Source organism: Phaseolus vulgaris, chromosome 9, assembly GCF_000499845.2.
Source record: "Phaseolus vulgaris cultivar G19833 chromosome 9, P. vulgaris v2.0, whole genome shotgun sequence".
Taxonomy (NCBI): Eukaryota; Viridiplantae; Streptophyta; class Magnoliopsida; order Fabales; family Fabaceae; genus Phaseolus; species Phaseolus vulgaris.
The window spans coordinates 23,081,974-23,107,498 of record NC_023751.2 but is presented as its reverse complement, the minus strand read 5'-3'; the positions used below and the strand labels follow the sequence as shown (position 1 = coordinate 23,107,498).

The window sequence follows — 25,525 nt, the reverse complement described above, 5'->3', positions numbered from 1 at the left end:
TTATTATTTTTTATTTACTATAAAATTATACATTAAGTAACGATGATGTAAAAGATTTTTTTTTAAATGAGTTAAGATATAAATTATGTCGATTGGGACAAATAATAATATAAAGGCGAAATTTTACATTTTAAATCTGTCTGTTAGTCTGGCATACTCTGTCGGTTGGGAATGAACCTGTTATATTGTGTTAGCTCTAAAATACTATTTCTAATATAAATTTAAGTATTAATTGAAATATATTTAAATCTATAAAATTATAAAAGAATAGATTAAATTGAAAATGAAGCTTACTAAAATATATGATATTTAATAAAAAATAAAAAATATTAAGTGTACTAAAAAATATATTGGAATAAAGCGAATATAAAGTTGTTCTAATTTACAACGATAAATAAATAAATTTTAAATTATTTAAATAATTTGTTAGAGAAACATTTTTTTTATTTGCATTTTGTAACAAGTGATAATAATCTACAACTAAGGCTCATAAAAAAAAATTAAAAAAACAACAAGCTAATTAAGTTTGCAGCATATATTATACAAACATTGACTGGAATACATCTTGATTTAATTATTAGGGATATTTTATCTACTAAATTTACAAAGAACCATCAAAGTTAGGGTTATGATTTATTTCTATATTGACTTTAGGGTAAAAGTATTGATTACATATTTATTATCACATTTAATTAGATGTAGGAGTATCTTTATACAGAAAGGAAAAAAAAAAAAAAATTATATGTCCTTGTCTTATAGAAGTTACATTAACTTTTATAAGAACCGTGATACGTATAATACACGGTGATATGTATAATATTAAACAATTTATTTAAACATATAATATTTTTATCAATAAAATGCTAAATAAAAATATAAAGGTACAATAATTGTTTGTCCTTTTAAATAACAAATAAGTAAAGGTGATTATGTACATTTTGAAACCTGCCAAACACCTTCCACATATCTATATAATTGCACGAAATTAAAAACATTAAAATGAGTTCCTTTGTTTCATTTCTTTTTATTCGTTTTGATTTTGTTTTACTTTAATATTTTTGTTTCTTTATTTTTCTTATAAGTTAAAATAAATGAATTAATTAAAACATTTAAAAGATGGTCCAACTTGTATACACAATATATAAAAGACCAAGACATTTTTTTCCTTTAAAGTTAATAATTCATATTTTTAGAACAACTTTTCCTTCACTTCATTGATATGTTAAACATTCTAACCTAGTTCTCTATCATAAATTTATAACCATAACTAAATTATGCATATTAATTTTTTTCTCATATATATATATATATTTTTGATATATGAGTAAAATAATAAATAATATAATAAACAATTGATTTCAGTTTGATATTAGCAAATTTTGAAGTATAAAACTACAAATCAAATCAAACTACTTAATTATGAAAAGATCCAAAAAGATGATTTTAATTTATTAGCAATCTTTTGTCCTTTTTCTTAAGTTTAGGAGTCTATTTATAATTAATCATTAGATTCAAATTGGCCTTGTAATTCCCAATTATTCTATATCTGATTTATCTTGATTTTTATCATTATTACTTTTGTTTAAAAGGAGTTACTTTGGATAAAATCCTATTATTAGTCTTGCTTTACTTCTTTTATAGCATTTAATAATGAAATGAGTTTTGATTGATTGTTGGGGAAATTATCAAAGATTTTTGGTTTAGTGTTTATGATTTGTTAATATTTATTATTTCCTTAAACCAATGTGATGAGGAGTCAACCAAAGAAATAGACACAGTTTCCATAAGCAGGGATAAATTAAGACATCAATGTTAAAACATGAGCATTATGTTCATACAAAATGTTTGATAACTAATCTTTTTCTGAAAGGATCCTTCCAACTTATGTTATCATTAATGTATTTAATGTTAGTTTGACTAGAAGTTCAATGTTAACGTTTGTATCTCTTTTCCATATGTCGATCATGAAAATATTGTTGCTCACCTGTGGGGTCTAAATTAAAATACTATATTAAACCATTTCTTATCAGTGACATTTCATGAAGGACCACTCATTAGTTCTAATGAGTTTTACCTCCCAAATGGAGTCATGAAGATTTTCCATCAATTAACTAGTCCAGTTACCATTGTAGATTCCAAGCTTCATAATCTATTCAGGTACCACAACTTTGTCTTGTCTAATGTAGCAGCAAAAGCAATGGATCAGTCTTTTCCAGAAATTGGTAACCAAAGATCCCAAAAATGAAATGTTATGATCCATTGGCTGGGACGAATTGGATACTGCACAATTAAGGCAATTGTTTAAATTTTTTAATATATATTTAATTTGTATTAAGAAAAAATTGCTATTAAAAAATAACACTTATACATAACTTATTTAATTTTAAGATCTCTAATAAATAATAATATTTAAATATTGACATTAATTTAGTCACAAATAATAATGATTTTATAAAAATAATTATCAATGTATTTTTTATTTATATGTCAAAATAAATTATTTGGTCCAATGATACCGGACAAATCTATTCAATCTTATTTACGAACTGGGTTATCAAATTTTATATGTTATTACTGTGTTACTTATGTTTATTATATTTTCTACTGAATTTTTTTTAGCAGTATTGTTATTTTGTTCGAGAATTTGGTGAAGGAAAAAAACTTTTATGTTTTTTTATTGTTGTTATTCTTATAAGGATTGAAATCTTTAAAACTTATACAACAGAAGTAGAATTATAAATAAATACAAATAAAGTTCAAAAGAATTCTACTGTTTCCTTTTTATTTCCTGAAGGCCCACGAATTCATGACTTAAAAATTCAATAAGTAATTAATTAACTGTTTTTCTTTCTTTTTTTTGAAAATTTTCTTCTGTAATATATATATAAAAAAATAAATAAAAATATTTAGTTGACTAAGAATAAAGGATTTTTTTACTAATGTCCTTTTAATTTTTTTTTTACTAATAATGTTATTGGGAGAACTTGTCATCTTATTAGTACTGTACCATATATTTGGAGTTAATGTTTCACTAATAAGGTAGGTCAATACTAAAACAGTTATTATTTTTATTCATTACCAAATTCATTTGAAGTATTTAATGAGGTTAAGAAAAATTAAGAATATAGATAATTGGCTAGGTTTTCATATTAAAAACAAAATTAACTTCACTTAAGAAACCTAATGGGACCACATTTCTATTTAGTTGGTTAGACTGAAGCTCTCACAAGAAAATCATTGCATAAAATGCAGTAAATGGTCATTAAAGATGTCCTTTAATGAATGATTTTGATTAACAACTCTCTCATTATCCTCCTTTTGTAAGAAGGTCACATCATGGAAAAGTATATATTATTATTATAATATTTTTCTATTGGATAAAATAAACTAATAAAAATGATAAATACATATTCCGTAGAATACTTAATTAACACTGCAAGATTAAATTGATGCTAATCACATTGACTCTATGATTATGTCTGATACTTACCAAGTAATTCTTATGTGGTGTTAGCAGAAGAGTTAAAAAGTCAGAAAATTGTAGCAGCATGTTTTCCTCAATTTTAGCCCATAACGCAGATCTCGTTTATCCTACACTGTTTTTACACGACACTGCTTCCACCATAACCGCGTGCTCTTATTCCACACTCTTTATTCACTTCAAACAAAATTTATTTTTTTTCATTTCTTTAATTAGTATTTTATAAATTCTAAAATCTCACTCCCTCCTTTTCCCAAATATATACTTTATTTATTTATTAATTAATAATGAATTTCGTCCACAAATTCTAAAGGAAATAAATTAAGTAAGTTGGGATCGTCATTTGGCAGCAGCTACCAGCTACTAAACTCGCTCTCACTCTGTTATTTAAATCACAAACTCGCTGAAGCTTTCATTTCACACTTCACTTCTCTTCCGTCTCTCCGCACCCGCGATGAACTGATAGGATTTCAGATCTGCTTTTCTTCGCACTCAGATCGCGTTAACCTTTTCGCCTTCTGTGTGTTCACGCGCAACGCGTTTTCTCCTCCGAATAAAACTAATCTTATCTTCTTTCAGTGCTCGTTCGGAGCTGATTCGCTCGCGCGGAATCTTGTTCGGCGTAAGTTTCTTGCCGCGGTCTTGCTTTTGTTAGATCTGTGTGTTTGCTGTTTATTTGAATCGATTTTTCTTGCCTATGCGCCTTGAACATGTCTTCAATTGTTGAAATGTAAAGTATTTATTATATAACGAACACGACGGCCATTTAATGTTTGTTTTGTTTAAGTGATCGTAAGGTAGTTCAATGCATTCAATGTTTCTTACATGTGCTCGTGGCAGGATAATCGTGCTTCAATGTACTGAATGTGTGGTATTCGGCATCTTATTTTGTTTTTACTGTTGTGTCGGTGTTTGATTTTACTGGTTCGTATCATCACATGCGAATGATTCGAAGTGTTGTTCACTCAATGTGAAAACGTTATGATCTGCATGTTTCTTGATGTGGTTTTAGAATCTTGGCTCTGTTTGTTACAGTTTTCTTTCTCCTTTGGTCGGTTTTGTTGATTGATTTTAGGTTTGTTTTGATTTAAATATGGAATGAGGTTTGTATTTTCAAGACATTAAATGCATTTACTTTTTTATTTATTGCTTTCTCAGTTTCTTTACCTGAGGGAGTATTGTCTCTGATTTTGTTTACTAGTCTTGCACAAACAGTTTGGTGTAGTTCTTTTTGAGTGGTGTTTAAATCTTGTTTGGTTCTTGATCAGGTGTAAGTCATCTGTGAATTCCGTCGGACAAGATGGCTTTGGGGAAATATACTAGAGTAGATGGTAGAAGGTCATCGAGTTGGTGTTCCACGGTGACTGTTGTCGTGTTTGTGGCGCTGTGCTTGGTTGGGGTTTGGATGATGACATCATCTTCTGTTGTCCCTGTGAATAACGGAGACGAGGCTCAGGAGACCAAGAATGAAGTGAAAGAACAAACTGATATTAAAGAAGAAGCTGCCATCGAGATTGGCAATAGTAATACTAGGCAGTTTGAAGATAATCCGGGTGATTTGCCTGAGGATGCAACCAAAGGAGATACCAATGTATCCTCTGAAGACAATCCTAACTCGTCAGAAAAACAAGATGAGAAGTTGGAGGAAAATCCTGTACAGAGGTCTTCTGAAGACACAAAGACGGAGGACAAGTCTTCGGAAGACACAACAACTGAAAACGAGGATAAGAAAACCGAGGATGAAGGTTCCAATACAGAAAATGAATCAAACACAGACTCAGCCGAAAATAGTAAAGACAGTGACGAGACTTCCACTAAGGATTCTGATTCTAATGAGAGTGAAAAGAAATTTGAGTCAGATGATAACAATAAGCCTGATACAGATGAGAGTGAGAAGCAGTCTGATAACTCTGATGAAACAACAGATAATAGAATAGAGGAGAAGGTGGAAGAAAATGATAACAAAGAGTCTGATGAAAACTCTAGTGAGAAGAATGACAATACCAAACAGCAGAGTTCAAATGAGGTATACCCTTCTGGGGCTCAATCGGAGCTTCAGGATGAAAGTACAACAGAAACTGGATCTTGGTCAACTCAGGCAGCAGAATCTAAGAGTGAAAAAGAGTCTCAAGAATCCTCCAAGCCAACTGGATACAATTGGAAGGTTTGCAATGTCTCTGCCGGTCCTGATTTTATCCCATGCCTTGACAACTGGAAAGCTATTAGGACTCTCCGAAGTACTAAGCACTATGAACATCGAGAAAGGCACTGTCCTGAAGAACCTCCTACCTGCGTTGTTCCTGTTCCTGAAGGATATAAACGCTCAATTGAGTGGCCCAGAAGCAGAGAGAAGGTAGAAACCAACTTAAATCTTGTTCATTACCAGTCTCTGTCTCCATTTACCTGTCCATAAAATATTAAGTTTTTATCCTGCAGATATGGTATCACAATGTTCCACACACCAAGCTTGCTGAAGTTAAGGGCCACCAGAATTGGGTAAAAGTTACGGGAGAGTACCTTACTTTTCCTGGTGGTGGAACCCAATTTAAACATGGGGCACTTCATTACATTGACTTCATACAAGAGGTAATATAAACATACATACATATACGTGAGTGTGGAATTTGAATTTGTTGCTTTTTAATATTGTGCCCGAAATATGCAGATATGTATGTATGACTCTAGCTGCATGTTCCATAAATTGAAATTAAGTGTTATGTCACAATTGCGATACCAACCAATCATATTCTATCTTTGAGCAAATTTTCATCCAAGATTTAATTTTACATTTTCTATCTGCTTATTTCTTTGTCTCTCCAATTGCCTTATTCTAATATAATTTCAGAAGAAGTAAAACAAAAAAAGATAAGGGAGAATCAGGATACTGTTGTTGTACACCCCACAAATCTCTGAGCTTATGTGCTTTAGTATTTGTGATGCATTCAAACATTTTGAGCAATATAGAGACAACTCGATCCCTAATTTTTCCTGTGCCTGAAAGGGGAAAAACATTTCATAAGTATAAGCCTATAATAATGTTTTGACAACTCTTCAAATCTTGTAAATCTAAGCTTCTGGGAGACATCTCATAAGCAACCAGTGCGAGTCTTACACTCTGATATGATTCATGTACCTTGACGATGTCATAACTATGGTTTTTTTCATCCTTTAGCGAGGGGTTAGTTTGTACTCAAATTGGTAGGAATTGCACATAGGATCCACACCATGAAAGAAACAAATAGTAAGCAAGATAAAAAAAATGGCTGTCTGAGTGTATGATAATGGCAGTTTTAATTTTGATGGAATTAAAAGTTCTGCGATGACTTTATTTGCCAACCACCAACAGGGAAAATTAGGGTACACAGGATGATAAACCTGACCACCACTTTTATGTCTAACCAGGACCAGTTCAATCATCCAGGTAGTTATCTCCTTTTGTGCATTAGGAGACAACCAAAACAGGACACAGATATAGCTATATATTTGATGCTTCAGCCGATATTCTTTATCAATAGTAGAAGTTATGCTATATATTATGAGAAGTTCTAATGCTTTCGTCCTAAAATTTGTCTTGGTTTTAATAGTTTGTTTACTTGATTTTATTCAGCATTTCATCTAATAGGGTTTTTGTGATATAGACTGTACCTGACATTGCTTGGGGCAAACGCACGCGTGTTATACTAGATGTTGGATGTGGTGTTGCCAGCTTCGGAGGTTTTCTCTTTGAAAGAGATGTACTGGCAATGTCATTAGCTCCCAAGGATGAACATGAAGCTCAGGTACAGTTCGCACTTGAAAGGGGGATTCCCGCTATATCTGCTGTGATGGGCACAAAGAGGCTTCCCTTCCCTGGGAAAGTATTTGATGCAGTTCATTGTGCACGATGTAGAGTTCCGTGGCATATAGAAGGTATTCCCTTTGCATAACTTCTATTTTGGTCATTTGATGAATTCCTGATATAGTATTTTTCTAAATCATATTCATTTTAGGCTTGTTTAGTTTACAAGAGAACATATAATCTGTATTGATGTAAAATACACGAGTGCAACCGGCTTTTATTTTAGAGGATTTTATTGGTGGTGGAGATTATTATTGTTATTAAGAGAAAAGGAGACTTTTGATGAAGTGCAGTTGTTTTTCAATACACAAGGAGGCCAACAATTACAAGAATCACCAATATCCCTATTACTGTAAATTAAAACATTTGAGTAGTGTATTTACGTTACATACACTTTCCAATAATTATTATTGTCCAACTGCAGGTGGTAAACTTCTTTTGGAGCTGAATAGAGTATTGCGACCTGGTGGTTTTTTTGTATGGTCTGCTACTCCTATCTATCAGAAGCTCCCTGAAGATGTTGAAATATGGAATGGTAAGTTAGAGTTTGTCTGACATTCTTATGTACTTTTAGGTGTTTTAATCCTGACATATTTTGAGCTTATTTGCAGCCATGAAGTCACTAACAAAAGCAATATGCTGGGAACTTGTTTCAATCAGCAAGGATCAAGTAAATGGAGTAGGTGTAGCCGTATACAGGAAGCCAAGTTCTAATGAGTGTTACGAGCAACGTTCGAAGAATGAGCCTCCGCTGTGTCAAGACTCTGATGATCCTAATGCAGCATGGTATTTTTTCATTAACGGACTCTTATTTTCCAGCCAAAACAGTATTGTGCCTGCTAAGCTTTGATAATATTGTAGTATTATAACATAAACATATGCAGTCTAATCCCTTCGGTGTGACAGGAACGTTAAATTGAAAGCTTGCATACACAAAGCGCCAGTTAGTTCAACGGAACGAGGATCAAAATTGCCAGCGAAGTGGCCAGCCAGACTGACCAAAGTTCCGTATTGGTTGTTGAGTTCCCAAGTTGGAGTTTATGGAAAGCCAGCCCCTGAAGATTTCAGTGCTGATTATGAACACTGGAAACGCGTAGTGTCCAAGTCTTATCTAAATGGCATGGGAATTCAATGGTCCAATGTTCGCAATGTCATGGATATGAGATCTATCTATGGAGGGTGAGCAAAAGTCACTGACTGTGTCGAATGTTACTCATTAGTTATATTCACCTGCTAATATGTTATTTGTTTTACATCTTTCACTGTTTGTGGTTTCCAGATTTGCTGCAGCTTTGAGAGATTTGAATGTTTGGGTCATGAATGTGGTTTCAATAGACTCCCCAGACACCCTTCCCATTATTTATGAACGAGGCCTCTTCGGTATATATCATGATTGGTGCGAATCATTTAGCACCTATCCTAGAACCTATGATCTTCTCCATGCCGATCATCTGTTTTCAAGGCTTCAGAAAAGGTGCAAATAACTACTACTACGTTTTAAAATTTTCTTCAGGGTCTTCTGTAATTGTTAATTTAACGTTACCACCAAATTAGTTATAAATCTTAGTTTAATCTATTACACTGGTGTTGCTAATGCTTGTTGGTCACACTCATACAGGTGCAATTTGGCTGCTGTATTGGCTGAGGCTGATCGGATTCTTAGGCCAGAAGGAAAACTTATTGTTCGTGACACTGTTGAGATCATTGAAGAGGTTGAGAGCATGGTAAGGTCTTTGCAGTGGAAGGTTCGCATGACTTACTCCAAGGATAAGGAGGGCTTGTTATGTGTGCAGAAGTCCATGTGGCGACCTAAGGAACAGGAGAAGCTCGAGTATGCTATCCTTTAAGCATGGACAAGATCCCAAAATTCTTGGGTTTTTTGGCCTCTCGAAATTCTTATGTAAACTCTACTTCCACTACGACTCATGTATCATGTTAGTTAGAAATCTATGTATTCTTCTCTGTCCTGCTGGGTATTAATTTTGATGTTCCCCCATTTATATTTATAGATTTGTGTTGTGTCCTTTGTTGTAACACTGTGCTATAGCGTGGAGGAAATTTTATCACATTCTTGCAAATGTAGAGGCTATTGGCTTATAATAATTATAAGCGTGTAATAGTTGAGAATTTGGAATATTCACTTCATCTGAAATCTGTAGCTATATTACTCTCCAACGGTCAGCCAATGATTTAGTCTATATATTAAAATTCAATAGTTTTTAAGTGTACCATAATACATTATTATTCATTCTGTATTACGAATATAGTTCTTTTGTGGAAGAGATTACCATTCTGAATACTATAAGTTGAATATTATATATTGAAAATTCTACATCTAGAGAGAAATAATATATATATATATATATTTTGTATAGAGTAATTTTTAAAATTGTATTATGACTACTTATAAACTAGTGTATTTCAGTGTTAAGTTGTAAAAAGAAACATTTTCCATGTTGTTAATGAGAGCAAGGTGAGCTGGATAAGAATTTGATGTTCATGATAGGTAGAGATAGAAGGACCCCATAACAAAATGACCCTTATTTGATGTATCATTCATTACTTTCCACGTCTGAATAACATCATATTTCTCTTCAACTTACAAAATAATTTTACATCCCATTTTTGTAACACTAAAAAAAAATATATGAAAGTGTTAAAGTAAATTCCTAATACATGATTAGGACTTATAGAAATACAAATATTTACAATATAAAGTTCAAAAGAACATCCTAAAATTCTTCAGAACTTCTAACGTCTGCTCGTGTACATAGTACAATCATCACAATTCACAAACACAACAAGAAAAACAAGGGTAAGTTAGTGAAAATAAAATTTTATAATATACACAATTAAATCAAAAGAGAAAACCAAATTACAAGGATCAATTTCTTAATTATTCAATCTTCTTCAAATCTCAACATAAAACAATTACATGAATCTACACATTCAGGATATTCAACAAACAGAATAACACCTGACGCCTTCCAAAAGATCCGTATTAAGTAAGTATTACCAAAGACTAACACCTGATTAAAAGATTACCAGTGAATCCAATTGAAAGGATCAAGGTAAGTTCAATAAAACTCAAGTCGTGCATCTCATATGTCATGGTGTGCATGGACTCCCCATCAGCTTCTCACCACCTGATATCTTAGTTTATGTGACTTAGATTATCAGTGAAATTTGGAGTGAAGCTTGGAGATCTCTATTACCACATAACATCAATACTTAATACACAACAAACATCAGTCTATACATTATCCCAAATGTTATGTATGAATTCAATTTCATACCATTTTCATCATACAATATCCTTCAAAATGTGATCCACAACATTCAAAAGTCTATTTAACATAACAAACAACACTTAAATACTAAACCATCAAAATCTAATATTTTTACAGGTTTAAATAATATATAAACAAACAACACAATATATAAACATACAACATCCTGCAAGAGAAAATAAATATTGGGACTACGTCTCCTCCACATCGAGATCTTCTTAAATTTAGCTTCAAGATTTAAAAGTGTAATGCAAATTATCCAAACAGAACAAAAATTCAGTATATAATAAAATAAGTCGAGAAGATTACTCTTCTCAATTGACCCTTATTAAGATTGATGACTAAATATTATGGAAAAATAAAGAACAAAAGATCTTTACACAAAAAATGAACTTACTTTATTTGAAAATCTGATCAGGTAAAAATGCTTCTAAACTCTTTAGCTATAACTTGGTATAGTCAAAATTAAGAGAGAAAGGAGAGAAGAGAATATGAAGAGAGAAGAGAAAGGAAAACTGGGGAGTTAGTTTTTAACGTTGTTACAATTTCCATTATAAATCTCCAAATATTTAGGTAAAAGTAAAGATTTAACTGGAAAATGTTTTTGAAGCACTAAGGGTGATTTGTTTGACTAAAAGAACTTGATCGACGAACTAGAAAAAGAGAGTCAATAGGATGTAGTTTAATTAGTTATGAATTTTTAATAAAAAAGTGAAGCTTTTGTAATTTTATATTTGGATACAACACCAATTGAATTCCTGGAATGTACAACTGTGACATTTCTCTAAAAATATTTTTTTAAAGTCTCTTAAAATATAATTTATCAATTAATTTTAGTTTGAAACTTAGAAAATAGTTTATTTAAATGACAATACTAATATATGTTAAAAAAAATCATATTGTTGATAAATAATAAATTTATAAACTAGAAGAAATGAACTATTTATTAAATTTTAATTGAAGATTGGAAATTTATAAAATTTCATATTATTTAAACTTATTTCATATCTCCTTCAGATTCATATATATATATATATATATATATATATATATGTCTGTATGTATGTATTAAATTATGAATAAATTATAAATTTTTATTAGAGTTCGATTAATTAATTTTCATAAAAATGATCATAAATAATCAGGCTGAATAAACTATTTATGAAAACTGGTATAATTAGCCATTTATTTAATTTTTAAAATAAATATTTAATTAAAACTTGGTTAATGAACATTTCAGTAAAGTTTAATATTAAAATTTTAATTATTTTAATAATTAAGAAGTAAAGCTTAATGAAATTTATAAAAATTCAAAATAATAAGTATCTTTTACAGGAAATAATGTTTAGGAGCGTTTTATGTGGGGGAAAGAATATTACTGTGAGGTAAGGTGTATTGCATGTGGTGTGGGTGATATGATTTTGATTTGGTGGATTAAGTGGTTGCAGTTACATGAAGTGGTCCTGATGAAGATCAAGAGCGAGTCGAATGGGTTTCGGTTTTACAAATGAAAATCAAGGGTATATATTGAACTCCCTTCTCACTTGCCTATTTGTGTGGTCTCTCCTCTTTCATTCTATTCTATCTATACAACCTCTCTTATCTCCAAAAACCCTCATACACACACGTACCTTCCTTCCTTCCTCCAATAGAGGCACATGGAAGATGAAAGCCACACCAATCTCCCAAACGCCTTCATCACAGCAAGCCCTGAAAGCCCTTCCTTAAAGCCATCCAATAACACCACCACCACCACTAACCACCATCACAACAACAACAACAAAGAACAAGATCGCTTTCTCCCTATCGCCAACGTCGGAAGAATAATGAAAAAGGCCATCCCTGGCAATGGCAAAATCTCAAAGGATGCAAAGGAAACAGTTCAAGAGTGTGTCTCTGAGTTCATCAGCTTTGTCACAGGCGAAGCCTCGGACAAATGCCAGAGGGAAAAGAGAAAGACCATCAATGGAGATGACATCATTTGGGCCATCACAACCCTGGGATTTGAGGACTATGTCGACCCTCTAAAATCCTATCTCCAAAAATATAAAGAGATCGAAGGAGAGAAGCTTAACATTCCTAAGCGACAACGTTCTGAACAAAGGCTTCATCATCAACACCAAAATCCCCACCAAGATCAAAATAATAACAACAACAATCTAAGTAGTAGTGTATATTCCTCTCCAACTCTTCTTTCTCAGCCATCTTACGTACCCACGGATCAACTGTTTTCCCTACCATTCTCCCCAAATTCCCTTCAGAAACAGTTACAGCCGCAAGACCAGATCGATTCTGTGGGGCAATGGTAAGAGGCTAATTCAACCACTGCTGCCACAATTTTCTCATCTTTCACTCATCACACTTTCGTACGTAGTTTATATATGCGTGTATATGGAAATAACGCTGTTTTTTTTTTTTTTTTGTATTCGCGTGTCTGGGTTGTGTCATCTATCTTGTTTTTGTTATTTGAAAGATGATACTTGGACAAATATTTGAGTTAATAAAGAGAAAGATGTATATATACATCAATTTTCAAATAATTGTATAGGTCCAATTTTGTATTTTTAAATATAAATAAAAAAGAACTTTAGAAACAAAGCTAGGATTATTATTAATATGAGGACATCTCTCATTTTGTGTTTGGGTTGTGTTGGTAGGGGATGTGTGAGGATTTGAAAAAGTGGATGTGGAGTGATTTGAGAGAAAGTGAAGAGAATGAAGTTGTTTGGATTGATTATGTTAAAGTGAATTTTTGTGATCAAAGTTTATTGAAGTGTGTGACTATGATGATTGTGAGATTTTTTTTTTCTAAATGTGTAAAATGTAAGTTTATAAACTTTAAAAATATTTGAATAATAAAATATGAAGTAATTTTTGAGTGTAAATTTGAGTTAATTAAAATTTTGTAAATTATTTCTGATACAGTTGAATAATTATTTTCAAAAAAATATTACTTAACTTTGTTGAAACATTGAAAGTTGTCATAAAAATAATATTTTTTAAGTATATATAAATTTATCATTATATTTAAAATAATTTAAAAAAATATTTATTTTTTTTGTATATTTTAATTGTTTATAATTAAAATATTATTTTTGGAACTGTGTAAGAGGAGACTTTTAAAAAAAATAAAAATTACATGTAAATTGTGAGCAAATACAAAATTGTCATTTGTATTAAAAATAAAATTTTAATATTTATAATTATAAACTCTCACGTTATTTTTGAGGGTATGCACAAGTGTTTTCCTAACATGTACCTTCACATTTCTTCACAATTATGTGAGGAAGCCTCGAAAGTGTTCTCCCTCAAATTTGCATCTCTCCTTTCTTGCACATGACCCAGTTTTGTTCCCGCTATTCCTTACTCGTGAATAGTAAATGTTTGAAAGCAAACATAATATTAGTGTGTATTTAATTGGAGGAGGAGATGTGTTTTCTCCCACTTTTCCTTTTTTTAAGATTTGAGAAAATGTTGAAGTGATTTGAGAGAAAAATAAGAAGAAAATAAGATTATTTGGATTAAGGTATATTAAAGTGAATTTATAAAAAAATTTATTAAGTTTGTGAGTGACGTGATTATGAAAAAAGTTTGAAAATTTTTAAAAACATAAAAATGTAAGTTTACAATTTTTCTTGTTTTTAAAAATATTTAAATAATAACTTAATAATAAAAGTTTATTTATTTATATATTTATTATTAATATCTTTTTTTTAAATAAAATATATTTATTTATATAAAACAAATAAATTTATATAATAATAATATAACATAAATAAATAAATTTTTATTTTTATTAACTATTATTATTGATAATATTATTTAACATTTGATACAAATAAAATTACAATAAAATTATTATTATTTAATAAATTTATTTAATTATTATTAATTTATATTTATTATCATTATCATTATTTTAAAAAATTGTTTTAATTAATATTATCAATTTCATAATTGTTTTAAATATTATTATTATTATAAATATATTTATAATAATATTATAAAATTTATATACATAATCAATCGATTATGCAATGTATAATCGATTATATGTAAATTGTATAATCTATGTTATAGAATTATATACATAATTATATATAAATTTTATGATATAATTAAATATTTTATTTTATTTTTGTTAATATATAATATTTTTATTTTATTATAAATATATATAATGTTTTACTTTTATTATAAATATATTTAATATTTTTATTTTGTAATATAATTTATCATTATATATAATTTATGTTATATTTTTTGGTAAAGTAATAAATGTAAAAAATATACTATTTATATAGTTTTCTTTGTAAATTATGGGACACGTGAGGATGGATAAATATGGTTTCTTTGCATTTTTGTGTCCCTATATCCACGATGATATCATTGAATGCTAACAAAATAATCTTCACCATTTTACCTGGGTTAACAGTTTTCTTCGTGATCCAAAGACAAGTTTAACGACATGACGTAAGATAAAACTATTTTAACACCTTACATATTTTCTTACATCTATTTAATAAATTAAATTATTGAATTAAAATATAAATTAAATTATAAAATAATAAAATAATAAAAATAGTTGTTAATCGAGGAAGTATAAAGTTTGAAGAGTATCAAACTATCATTTTCCATAGAATTTTGTCATCTTATCATGATTTTAATAAAACATCTTATATTAACTAAAATAAATATAAGTATAACTAATAGTCAATTTTTAAATTTGGTATTAATTACCATGTTTCTATCATGGTCTTTGTTATACAATGTTTATTATTATTTAGTTATTTCTTTACTCTTTTGTTATATAATATTTTTATTATTATTTTTTTAATGGTTTGATTCATTTGATTTTAATCAAAATCATTTAAATTCTTGAGATATTTTTTTTAATATTTATAAAAATAAGAGATATTATAATTATCGTAAAATTTATATTTACAGCTTAGATGGATGGCAATGACTTAGATTTACAGCTTTGAAAAAAAAAAAATTATCAGTCAAAACTTAAGAGCAATAATGGCTTCTCTGAAAGTAGGATGCTTTCCAAAATCTTTTGACAATGTGTTGGATTTTTATTAAACCAATAACAAAGCTTTGCAAATTTATTTTTTTAGTAAATAATTTATAAAAAAAATTGTATGTAACATTTATATGTAATGAATGTTTTCCTCTACCTACAAATGAAAGTTAACATTATATACAAATTTCATCCTTCAAAAAATTTCCGATCTCAATGCTTTAACCTTACATATGATTTTTTTTACGGATTTTTTTTATCAAAAAAAATAAAAATATGAACAATTTCAGGAGTGATTCAACCCTTAAACAGAAAAATAATCCTTAACCTCCCCCAAACAAGCCAAAACCCTCCATCTGACTACTAATAAAACACCCGACAAACCTCGAAAACTAACTATAGTGCTAACCAACAAGGTAATACATAAAGTAACCAACCTCATACAAACCAAATGATCAATGCACCAGTCAGAATAAGAGAAAAAAATAGAGTGTGACTTGGAAGTAATCCTAGACCAAACATTTACTTGAATAATGGCGAACAATTCTAGTACATCAACCACACCCCCTTTTAAAATGACATTATTCATGTGCTTCCAAATCTCACTTACTACTACAATCCAAATCGCTCCCCAAATGTCATTAACTGAATCAATAGCATTATTAATCCTAAACTGAAAAAAATTTAACAGTGGATCATTGTGAATCACGGACGTCACTCCAAGCCAAGCAAAGCATTAACTCCAAACGATCCAAGCTATTCTGCACTCAAAATACAAGTGACAACAAGACTCCTCCTCCACCTCACAAAAATTACACAAAAGACTTTCGACCGCAATCCCACGTCTTTCCAAATTGACCCTATTAGCAATCTTATTTTCCAGCACCCTCCAAGCCGAGACAAGTGCAAAAAGCAAAACTTTACTCCTCCAAAACTTTTTGTACACATCCTTAAACAATTATAGGCAGATTTAACCATATAAGTTGGAAACTATACATCATTCCAAACCCAACTATCCTCCTTTTACAAGTCAAATTTCAACTCTTGAAATACCTGGAAAAAATGACTCACCAGATGTTTTTCCCATTAAAAAAAATTCCTTCTCCAAGCTAGGTGTCAATCTCAAACACCATTAGTCCAGACCTCAAGCTCAACCACCTCAACAACTTTGAAAGAGCTCAAGGAGAACAACCTCGGATAAACACTCTTCAAAGCCCCACAACCTGCCCAACTGTCCTCCCGTAAAGAAATTTCCTCTCCATTGTCAATCTTCCACTTGAAAGCATCTTCAAAATTCCTTCCACAACCCTCCAAACCTCAAATCTCCTTCAAATCTTTCCACGAGAGAGAGACCCTACTATTTTTCCGGCCTCTGCCAAACTTATTCAACCTTCGTATTTGGATTCAAGAATCTTTTTCCACAAACCGCCCTTATCTGTCCCCAAACGCCAAATCCATTTGCCTAGTAAAGTTGTGTTAAAAACCCTTCAATCCAATACTCTGAGGCCACCGGCCTCGCGTGGCTCACAAACCTTATTCCAAGAAACTCAGACAATCTTTCTCCCATCAGAATCCCACCCCCCATAGGAAATTCCTTTGAATCCTCACTATCTCGTTTGCCACCACGGAGGGAATTTTGAATAAAGATAGATAAAATAACGAAATAGAAAAAAGTACAGACTTAATCAAACAGATCCTCTCAGCCATTAACAAGAACCTATCTTTCCACCTGCACAATCTAGCCTTTAGTCTTTCAACCACACCACCCCAAAACGCACCTCTCTTAAGAAACCCCCTACCAACATACCCAAATAAACAAAAAGGGTTACCATCACATCACAGTTAAGAATCGTCGCAAAACGCTAGATTGTTGGCTGGTCAATCCCCAACCTACCAATCTTTCTTCAAAAAATTCACCTTAAACCCATAAGAGAGTTCAAAGCAGTTCAAATCCACCTTGATATTAAAGACGCTTTTAGTGTTAGCTTCGTAGAAGAATAATGTATTGTCAGGGTACTCTAACATGTTTACCTTCACTTTCTTCTTTCTGATCTCCAAGCTATCAATCAAGTTTTTCTCAATTGTCATCCTTGACACACCTGTCAAGTCTTCTGCCACAATAAGAAACAAAAAAAGGAGTTAACGAATCACCTTGACGAAGTCCCTTCTTAGGAAAGAAATCCTTAGTTTGTACCATTCTCAAGTATTAACAGTGAAGTTAATTCTAAACAACACTTAATCCAATGAATCCATTTACCACAAAAATCAATCATTTCTAACGTATAAAAAATAAACTCCCAACTGACAGAGTCATAAGCCTTCTCATAATCAACTTTAAAGAAAACACAATTTCTTTTCTTTCTCTTCATTTCTTCCAAAACTGCATTAGCCACTATACACTATTTAACAGACCCCTCCTTTCAAGAAAAGCCGACTATCTAAAATGCTTTTGCTTATTACTTTAATACAAATTTTGACTTCTCTTGAAACACCTTCAGTGGCTTCTACATGTACAGGATAGGTTCAAGAACCATCTATCCAATAATATTTTCGAAAAATGTAATTATTATTTTAGGAGTGATTTGCAGACTAAGTGATCTATATTCTAAATTATGCAGCGTAATCTGGATTATAGTTCAGATTATATGATATATAATTACATTATATAATATTAAACTATATTATGGATTACATAGTATATAGATTACTGAATATATATGGATTTTGTAATTCATAGATATTCTAAATTACATTAAAAAACACATAAAAAAAATATCCTAAATAAATAACATTAAAAAGATAAAAATAAATACAGAAAAGAAAAAACTATATCAAAGAACATAAGTTTAGGCTATTTTTAATTAATATCCTTTTCATATGTGCCTCTAATAGTTTTTAAGTAAATTGTTTTAACTGTTGTTTCTATATATATAAAAAAGTTGTTCAAGACAAATCTCCACTTTTATGATAGTTTCAAAACACATATATTGGATCATAAACATATCATTACCAAAAATGAAATAAAAACCTAAAATATTAGAGTGTTATTTATCTTTATTTTCTAATTTTAAAAAAATAGAATTATTGATTCAACATGCTAATTTGTCTTGACATAACACGAGCCAACTATTTATGATAAATTCTTTTGTACCTTTCTTTAGACATTCTTCTTACACCTTTATATATATATATATTATTTATTTTTTATTTTAATTCTAAAAATACTATTCTGAATATGTTGGAGAGTGTGATGTCTTTTTCTTCATTTTCAAGTGATGATGGTTGTTTATGGTAGTTGTTTGTGGTTGGTGGTGAATATTGGTGGTTGAGATAAGTTGAGTTGTTCTTTCGGGTGGTGACTTTGTTTTTATTTGTTTATTTATTTTTTTGGAAGCCATAAAACTCAAAAAATAAAACTAGTGAGATGCAAAAATAAAGTACAAAACTAAAAAAAAATAAAATATTTGTACTAGGGAGTGTCAAATACAACATATATTCTTGTCAACCCTTTCATTATAAAAGTAAATTTTGGAAATGAAAATTTAGAAGAGAACAAAAAATCTAAAATAACTTTTCCATAACAACTACTATACTCTAGAACAACTATTTTGACTTTCGAAATTTGATTTTTGAAATTGATGGGGTGCATGAAGAAAGTTGAGGGAATATAGAAAGAAACACCATTTTTATTATTATGCGGGGTTGACCCGACCCGTCATTGGCTTTCACAATTGCGGATTATATATGATGAGTCTAAGTGGGTCAACAAGCTAAAATAGTGAGTTTGTTTTGCATTTTTCATAACGGACTCGCTCTACATTGTCATCCCTACTATTTCGTTAATAAATATTTGTTTTTTAATATATTTAAAAATAATTAGTAGGCATAATTCATAACACTTTATATATAAGTTTGTTTTTTTAAAAAAACTCACCAATAATAAAAAATATAATATTTTTAAAGTGAGTGTTCCATAATATATTAAAAATAATTATGAAAGAGACTTTTAAAAATATTTTATATATAAATGCTACTGAAAAAATCCCCTAACCGAGATAGTAGATTGAGGCTTTTCCTTCCTGCATCTCTATAATTACTAACTTTACTCCATATTAAGGGAAAAGACTAATATAGCCTCCATTGTTCTATCATGCAGTGATTGCCATAATTGTAGCCGCTTCTGCTACCACTGCACCTCTAACTACACCTCTATTCTCTACAGCCCATGCACTCTTTAAAATGAAGAAGAAGAAGAAAAAAAGAGAGAGAGAGAGTTGTTATGAAAGCTCGTTCAGAAAGGTATTAGATATGTTTTGAAAAACTTGTTCTGAAAATTTTATTTTGAAATGTCTCTTATATATTCTAAAAAGTTTGTTATGAAAATTTTGTTCCTGATAACTCATTTCAGAATGTATTTCATATATTATTGAAATCCTATTATGTAAATTATGTTCTAAAAATTTCAGAAAACTTGTTCTAAAAGATTTTCAGGATAAGTATTCTGTAAGTCACCTTTACAAAGAGTAAAATAGTCATTTTAAAAAATTATGTGGGTGCAGTTAAAAATTGTTTTGCTGCACAAAAAAATCCATGAATACATGAGCCCAACCCACCTAAGACAGGTCCATCTACAAAACCTACACCCATAGCCCAATTAAAGGAATAAACAATCCTATTCACCATACACTCATTTTAGACTGCTTTCTACACCTTCATACTTTCTTGTGCCACTCATATAAATTTTTGTATTTCAAAAATATCATTTTTTTTAATATTTTGGATTATGTAATCTGGAAGTCTTTTGTAATTAGCTTTCGAATTATGTAATTCAGAAGCCATTTGTGATTAGCTTCCGTGTTACATAATCCGAAAGTTTTTTCTATACATGAGATTAACTTTTGGATTATGTAATTTGGAAGTCCTTTTTTCAGATACTTTCGGATTACATAATTCATAAGTCTTTTTTGGATTGATATTAGCTTCCAGATTATGTAATCCGAAAGTCTTTTTTCAAATGTGTGATTAGCTTTTGGATTATATAATTCATAGGAACACTTTCAGATCCAAAAACATCTTCCAAATTATGTATTGGGGTGACACAAAAGGATAAAAAAGTAATTTTATATTTTGTATGGGGTGAGACAAAAAGGTAGGAAGGTGTAGGAAGAAATAATCCTCATTTTAAGCCGAATCCTGTTATCTTAAGAAATTCATCCATCAGCTATGGCTAGATCTCGCAATAAAGAGTTCTTTCAATTTGAAAGGTTTTATTTTATTTTTTTATTCATAAACATAGATCTTAAAATAAAATATAAGGCCACCCATTTAAGAAATTTAACCCCCTTTCACTCATAAGATGTTAGTAATCACGAGAAATTGCTATGGATTGTGAGAGTTATATTATACATACTAGTAATATAAATAAAAGGCCACATAATAAAAATAATCGCGATATTACTAAATTCACAACGTTATCGAGACTATATTTCAAAAATATAAGTACTTCTTTTAACACTGATTTTGTGCCCTTCAGACGTACCTAAAGTTTATTTATCAATTGCTAAAAACTATTTTATGCGTGTAAAGCTAAACTTAAATATGATATCTAAAAGATAAAAAATGTGATAAATTGTATATAATTGAAATCAGAGCAAAAAATAAAAGCATTTTATATGTTTTTAAAAAGGCTTAAAAAAAGATAAGCGTTGATCTTTAAGGAATAATAAAAATAAAAGAAACTAATGAGTATCCTTCAGTTTAACATGCAAAGCTAAATAGATTTAGTGAAAACATTCCTGAAATTAAAGGAATTGAATACATTTTTTTAATGTTTTTGGATGTGTAAAGTGGAAAAACAGGACAAGGATTTAATTCTTCTCATCATTTCTATCCTTACCAATATTAATAAACCCTTTACACTCTACACAAATTTGAATGTTGTCATGCTTCCAACCATGCTTAATTTTCATGTATGAAGTGGTGATATATTGACATCTACTATTATCTATATAATCACTTACTAACTACTTATTCAATTATTCATTAAAATGTTATTTATTAATTCAATTATTATTATTATGTTATTATGAAAGGGTTATCAGTTAGATGTATATGAAAACATTATCACAATCAATCTTAAAAAGCTCATTACCATCACAACTTAATGTGAGGAAATCAATAAAGAATGTGTAATGAAGTTACAAGAAGGTAGTCTTGGTGTGATCAAGATAAGAGAATCAATCCTCTTCTTTTTTTTCTTTCTTTTTTAGTTATAGGAATTATGCTATTTTGATGAGGCATAAGTTTATAAGTAGCTCTGGTTGTTATATTATTATGTCATTCAATCATATCATCATAAAACATTGAACTTACCATGTTATTAAGAGAGAACAAAATGTAGATTGAATGAAACCCTGCTAAAAAAGTAAACCATATATTTACTAACACACCAGAAAATAGCATACATGAAACTCTAGAAGAAAGGGTGTTGATATTATTGAAAAGTAAATAATGATTGATAACTAGAAGTTGGAGGAGTTGGAAGATGTTTGCCACTGAAGGAAGCTTTGGAGTGTAGCAGCATCAGCCCTATAGTGATTCTGTGTGAATTCACGCAAATTGGACCATGTAAAATCAGGGTACTTTCTTTCCTCATTTTTGCTTGTCAGAATCTCTGGGGGCTTCACCACTTTGTCCTCTCTTGGACACACAAAGTAAGCCATTGATCTTCTCTCTCTCAATCTGTTCACCACTGCCCTGTGGACACAACTCTTGTATCTCCCATTTGACAGTGCCTACCACACCATTTCATTCAATCACTTCATCTATGCATATGCAATTCATTTTTTCTAACACATTAATGTTAATTTAAAGGAATACAAATTTAGTCTTCCAACAATTTAATGATGGGCCAAACAATGTTACAAATAATCAAATAAAAAACTTTTGAGGCCTGTCACAAAATTGCCTAATAGTTGTTCGACTATTCTCGTCAAGTGGCAAAACTAGAGTACAGAACAGACAAAAGAAAAAAGTGTGAAGACAGTGTTCTTGTATAATTGAGTGTTGATGGTTAAACGTACTACGGATAAAAAAGAGAGAAGAAAAACAAGTGTGATGAGATGCAAAGAGACACTGCAATTGGTTAAAGATTCACATGGTTTAAAAATATGACCAATATATAAGTGGTGGTGGTGTAAATTTTAGTTTATAAATCAATTTTATAAAGCTACACAGATTTATAATTATATAAATCTTAATAGTAATTAATATAAATTAATTTAAATACTAATATTTTTTTAAAATTTTAAAATAATATTTAGTTTAGTTAATATGATGATTAATTATTTTTTATCTTTAAAATTGATTTTTATTTAATGATTTTTTTATAGTTTTCACATAATTATTTTTTCTCACATACTGTCAATCAATATTTTTTTTAATAATATGTGAGAAGCCTAGTGTTTAAAAAAGGAATTGTACATTTATATTATCTTTTAAGTATTTTTATCATATATATATTATTTTGAAACAGAAATTTTATAATTTTAGAAAAAAAGTAATGATTCCTTGTGAATCTAGATGGGAGGTGGTAATAAAGATGCATATATAATATATGCAACAGTGATAATTAAGATGGGAAAAGGGAAAAAGAGAATAGCATAGTTTGCATACGTACCATGAAAGTGTCACCAATGTTTACGACAAAGGCTTCAGCACGAGGGCGAACAGCATGCCATTTGTTATCAACAAAAACTTCTAAGCCTCCAACTTGGTCTTGATGAAGAATTGTGAGTGAGGTTGGATCAGTGTGAGGGCCAGTTCCAAATGTGTGGTTCGCACTGTTGCAAGGTGGATAATAGTTGCACCTCATTATTGACACTCCATCTTCAAAAAATCTTTGATAATGCAAACCATCCACTCCCAAACTTATTCCCAACAGCTCCATTATTACTGAAGATAACTCCTTCATTGCTTCACAGTATTCTTCATACACCCTCCTATTGCAAAAACATAAACCATAATTCCTATTAGCTGTTCATTTCTCTCTCTCTTTTGGCTCATTAACTTCCATATTTCTGCTGCTTTCATTAGCATTCATAATTGTGGCACATCAACCCAACTCACATAGGGCACAGTTGGGTCCTCATCAACTCTATTTTCAGTCAGGAATGATATAATATTTTAAAATAGTAAAATATGAAGTTTGATTGATAACCTTTAATATATAAAATACTATCCAATTTCACACATTATTTTAAAAATACATAAAAAACTATAGGTTTGTATATGATGATAATTGATATGCAGATATTATCTGTTTTTTTGTACAGGTGGCTTGCCAATCTTGTCAAGGATGGTTTTCAATGAGTAGTTGTAATAATTCTCTCTTTTGTTTATTCATTCATAAATAAATTTGTTCAAGAACATAGTGGGGCAAGTAAGAAGCTAATGTAACAAAACCATCTTTGTCATATAGTGAAGGAGAAACATTCACATCATAATCTCTCATGTGTTCTTGTTACCAGATAAAATTTGTTAAAAATATTATCAATTTTTTATGAGTGTTATCTACTTGTTTGATAAACTTTAATCCATGATGACAGAACAATTACTTGTTCTTCTTGTAGAACAGGTAATACATAAAAGAACAAATCAAAGAATGTTCTTGAGAATGTATTTGTTGAAGAAAGTGACAAGGTCATGTAAATATCTCATATAGGAGAAATAAAATATCTTCCCATCATGTATAATGTATAATTATGTAACCTTGTCAAACACAAGTTTATGCTGAATGTGTTTTCTTTTCTTCTCTTTTAAGAGTTGTATAAGTAAAATTTTGTACTGATGAAATTGAATGTGGATGATCTTACCCTGTGTGTTGAAGGTCCTGGCCTAAGACAGATTCAAAGTAGTCAACAATCTGGGAATTGGAGAAGCCTTGGTGATGGAAGAGGAAAGAAAATGTCTCTTTCCATGGCAATTTGGAGGAGAAACGATCTGCATGAGCACCAGAGTAGCCAGAGAGTGCACCAGGTTTTCTCTTAGCAGTGAGTTTTTGGCTGATAGGGAGGTTGAAAAGGGTGTCAATTTGATGGTAAGCAGCATCTATGAGATCTGGGTTGACACCATGGTTGATCACTTGGAAGAAGCCATGCTTCAAGCAGGCATGTCTCACAAGCTCTGCAGCATTGGCAATTGCTTTCTCATCACCATTTTTCATGATTCCTAAGTTCACAAGGGGTTCCTTCAACTCTTCTTGTGTGGCCTTAATCAAATCTCCAGAAGGCCAAAAGAACTCTTTGGGCATTTCCCCTTTCATTTGAGGAAAATTTGACTCAAAAGCTAGCACTCCATTCTCTTTTTTGGACTCTTCTGACTGTGATGCAGGGTACAGAACTAGAGTGGAAGCACTTAATTCCATTAGGTTAGGAGACATGTTTGCATACCTTAAAAGCTAGGCTTCTCTATATATTTATATCTAACTTAGAGGGAAAGAATCATAATGCTGATAGGTGGTGAAGGAAACAAATTATATGTGTTTTCTATATAATTTTTTTTTTTCACCATTGGAGTTAAAGCTAATGATAATTTATATATAAATTGTTTTTTAATTTGTTGATGTGTTTTTTTTAAAAAAATATGGAGTTTCAACTTTCAGTAGATAATTTGTTAAATATAGTGATTGATCTTGATATTAACGAACTTCAGTTTTTAATTATTAATATTTTTTAAAAGTTATTGTCTTTTAATATTTTTTATTTATTTTATTTTTTAAGTAAATATGTAATAATAAAAATTTAAGGGAAAAAAAATCAAATAAAATTGTTTAAAAATTTATATCTAGATTACTAATAGAATTGTCAAACATTATAATTGACTTTTCTTGGTTT

At 30.2% G+C, this 25,525-nt stretch overlaps 3 protein-coding genes across 3 annotated transcripts; 2 read left to right on the top strand and 1 right to left on the bottom strand.

Moving 5' to 3' along the window:
* The first annotated feature begins 3,629 nt into the window (after positions 1 to 3,629).
* Positions 3,630 to 9,534, top strand: LOC137821934 (probable methyltransferase PMT26). Its single transcript, XM_068626742.1, has 9 exons — positions 3,630 to 4,103; positions 4,750 to 5,834; positions 5,918 to 6,067; positions 7,120 to 7,390; positions 7,744 to 7,854; positions 7,931 to 8,105; positions 8,226 to 8,498; positions 8,599 to 8,793; positions 8,938 to 9,534. The coding sequence occupies exons 2-9, from the start codon at positions 4,782 to 4,784 to the stop codon at positions 9,164 to 9,166; spliced, it is 2,457 nt and encodes an 818-aa protein (XP_068482843.1). The 5' UTR covers positions 3,630 to 4,103; positions 4,750 to 4,781; the 3' UTR covers positions 9,167 to 9,534.
* Positions 9,535 to 12,176: 2,642 nt separating this feature from the next.
* LOC137821935 (nuclear transcription factor Y subunit B-3-like) lies at positions 12,177 to 13,149 on the top strand. The gene has a single exon (XM_068626743.1). The coding sequence runs from the start codon at positions 12,268 to 12,270 to the stop codon at positions 12,916 to 12,918; it is 651 nt and encodes a 216-aa protein (XP_068482844.1). The 5' UTR covers positions 12,177 to 12,267; the 3' UTR covers positions 12,919 to 13,149.
* Positions 13,150 to 21,989: 8,840 nt separating this feature from the next.
* Positions 21,990 to 25,080, bottom strand: LOC137823017 (gibberellin 20 oxidase 2-like). The gene is made up of 3 exons (XM_068628087.1): positions 24,506 to 25,080; positions 23,311 to 23,632; positions 21,990 to 22,426 (listed from the first exon to the last, which is right to left on the bottom strand). The coding sequence occupies exons 1-3, from the start codon at positions 25,069 to 25,071 to the stop codon at positions 22,154 to 22,156; spliced, it is 1,161 nt and encodes a 386-aa protein (XP_068484188.1). The 5' UTR covers positions 25,072 to 25,080; the 3' UTR covers positions 21,990 to 22,153.
* Between the last annotated feature and the right edge of the window lie 445 nt (positions 25,081 to 25,525).